Source organism: Cynoglossus semilaevis, chromosome 10 (genome assembly GCF_000523025.1).
Source record: "Cynoglossus semilaevis isolate Cse_v1.0 chromosome 10, Cse_v1.0, whole genome shotgun sequence".
Lineage (NCBI taxonomy): Eukaryota > Metazoa > Chordata > Actinopteri > Pleuronectiformes > Cynoglossidae > Cynoglossus > Cynoglossus semilaevis.
In genome coordinates, this window is record NC_024316.1 from 19,387,930 (window position 1) to 19,389,648 (window position 1,719).

At 46.3% G+C, this 1,719-nt stretch overlaps 1 protein-coding gene across 1 annotated transcript in view; it reads right to left on the reverse strand.

Annotated features, from left to right (window-relative positions):
* Positions 1-6: 6 nt before the first annotated feature.
* LOC103385464 (metabotropic glutamate receptor 7-like) overlaps positions 7-1,719 on the reverse strand; it is a 25,837-nt gene continuing 24,124 nt past the window's right edge. The window contains exon 10 of the mRNA XM_008319365.3: positions 7-226. Coding sequence (XP_008317587.1) covers positions 177-226 — 50 coding nt within the window. The 3' untranslated portion in view covers positions 7-176. The remainder of the gene's footprint in view (positions 227-1,719) is intronic.

A 1,719-nucleotide genomic window follows, 5' to 3' on the forward strand; every position in this document is an offset into this window, starting at 1 on the left:
CTGGTTCCCAGGCCTTCAGCTGTGCTAGTTTCTGCCAGGATTCATGTATCAAGTCTGGGTGAGGGCTGGATGTGGCCCACAGTCCTGGGGTGCATAGATACTGCAGGTGCTGGGACGCCTGCACACACACACACACACACACACACACACACACACACTGGGCGCCCCCTCCAGGTTCAGACTCTGAGGTTGTTGTAACTCACGTAGGTTTTTTTGGTGGCTTGACCTGAAAACGGAGGGAAAAAAAAAACATTCAAAAGTTTTTCTTTCTTATCACGACTGGAGGTCGGTGAAGTCACTTTGACCCCTGACCTCTGAGGGCCACTGACAATGACCTGAGGGGCAGGATTTGGTCTGTGGGCCTTGGGTTTGACACATTTCCTTTAAATCTGCTTTTGTGTTCTCTCTGGTTTAGCTAAGAGTGAGTGCTAACTAAACTAAACTAAACTAAACTAAACCAAACTAAACTAAACTAAACTAAACTAAACTAAACTAAACTAAACTAAACTAAACTAAACTGCTAACCATCTGTATAAACAACCTAGGGCTGTCAATCAAAACCATTTTATAAATCTGGATTAACACGATTAATCACCTGTAATCCAGGTTCCTAAAAATAACAAAAACCTTTTTTTGCTGACCAATATCAACAGGTAGATGTCACTGTTTCTCACCTGTTCTAATCTGTGACAAATACAAATGATGGGATTATTAATCTGGACAAATTCAGTGTCTGTGCTGCGGCGTCTGTGCTGCTGCGGCGTCTGTGCCTCGTGATGGTGTCAGTCGTCAGTCTGTGAATCAGGTCAGTTCTCCCTTCTTCCAGTTATTTTCAGACGTTGACATGTGACAACAGCCAACTCACAGCCCACAGATGAACACTGAACTAATGCAGTGTTCATCCTGTTTCCATGGAAACCTTTCTGAAGGCAGCCTCGTGCACGTGTCTGTGCACGAGGCCTCAAACAGCTGAGGCTATAAAACCAGTTTGAATCTATGCCTTCTTCAGGGTCAGGGTCACAGGAGGACGTCCAAGTCTTCACACTGTGTCAGGGCGGGGGTCAAAGGTCAAACGAAAAGGTAAATGCCCAGTGGAAGCACAGCAGGTTGACGTGTGTGTGTGTGTGTGTCATGCCCCCCCCCCCCCCCCCCCCCCCACCCCCCCATCACGTCCTCCCTGTCATTTATCATTATCCGGTCACATGTTCCAGCAGCTGCAGCCAATCAGCTGCTGTGTTTGGGTCACGCTCCGTCTCTCCTCTGTGTCAACACTGACGGTGAGACGTTCCAGTTCTGAGACCTGGAGCAGTACTGCAGTAGAAGTACTTCACAGTACTGCAGTAGAAGTACTTCACAGTACTGCAGTAGAAGTACTTCACAGTACTGTACTGCAGTAGAAGTACTTCACAGTACTGCAGTAGAAGTACTTCACAGTACTGAGAGTACACAGGATGAGTGAAGTGTCGATAGAAATATTAAATATAAATATCTGAGACTGTGTCAACAACAGACAGATGAACAACAGACAGACGACAACAGACCGATGGACAACAGACAGATGGACAACAGACAGACGGACAACAGACAGATGGACAACAGACAGATGGACAACAGACAGAAGAACAACAGACTGAAGAACAACAGACAGATGAACAACAGACAGATGAACAACAGACAGATGGACAACAGACAGATGGACAACAAGATGGACAACAGACA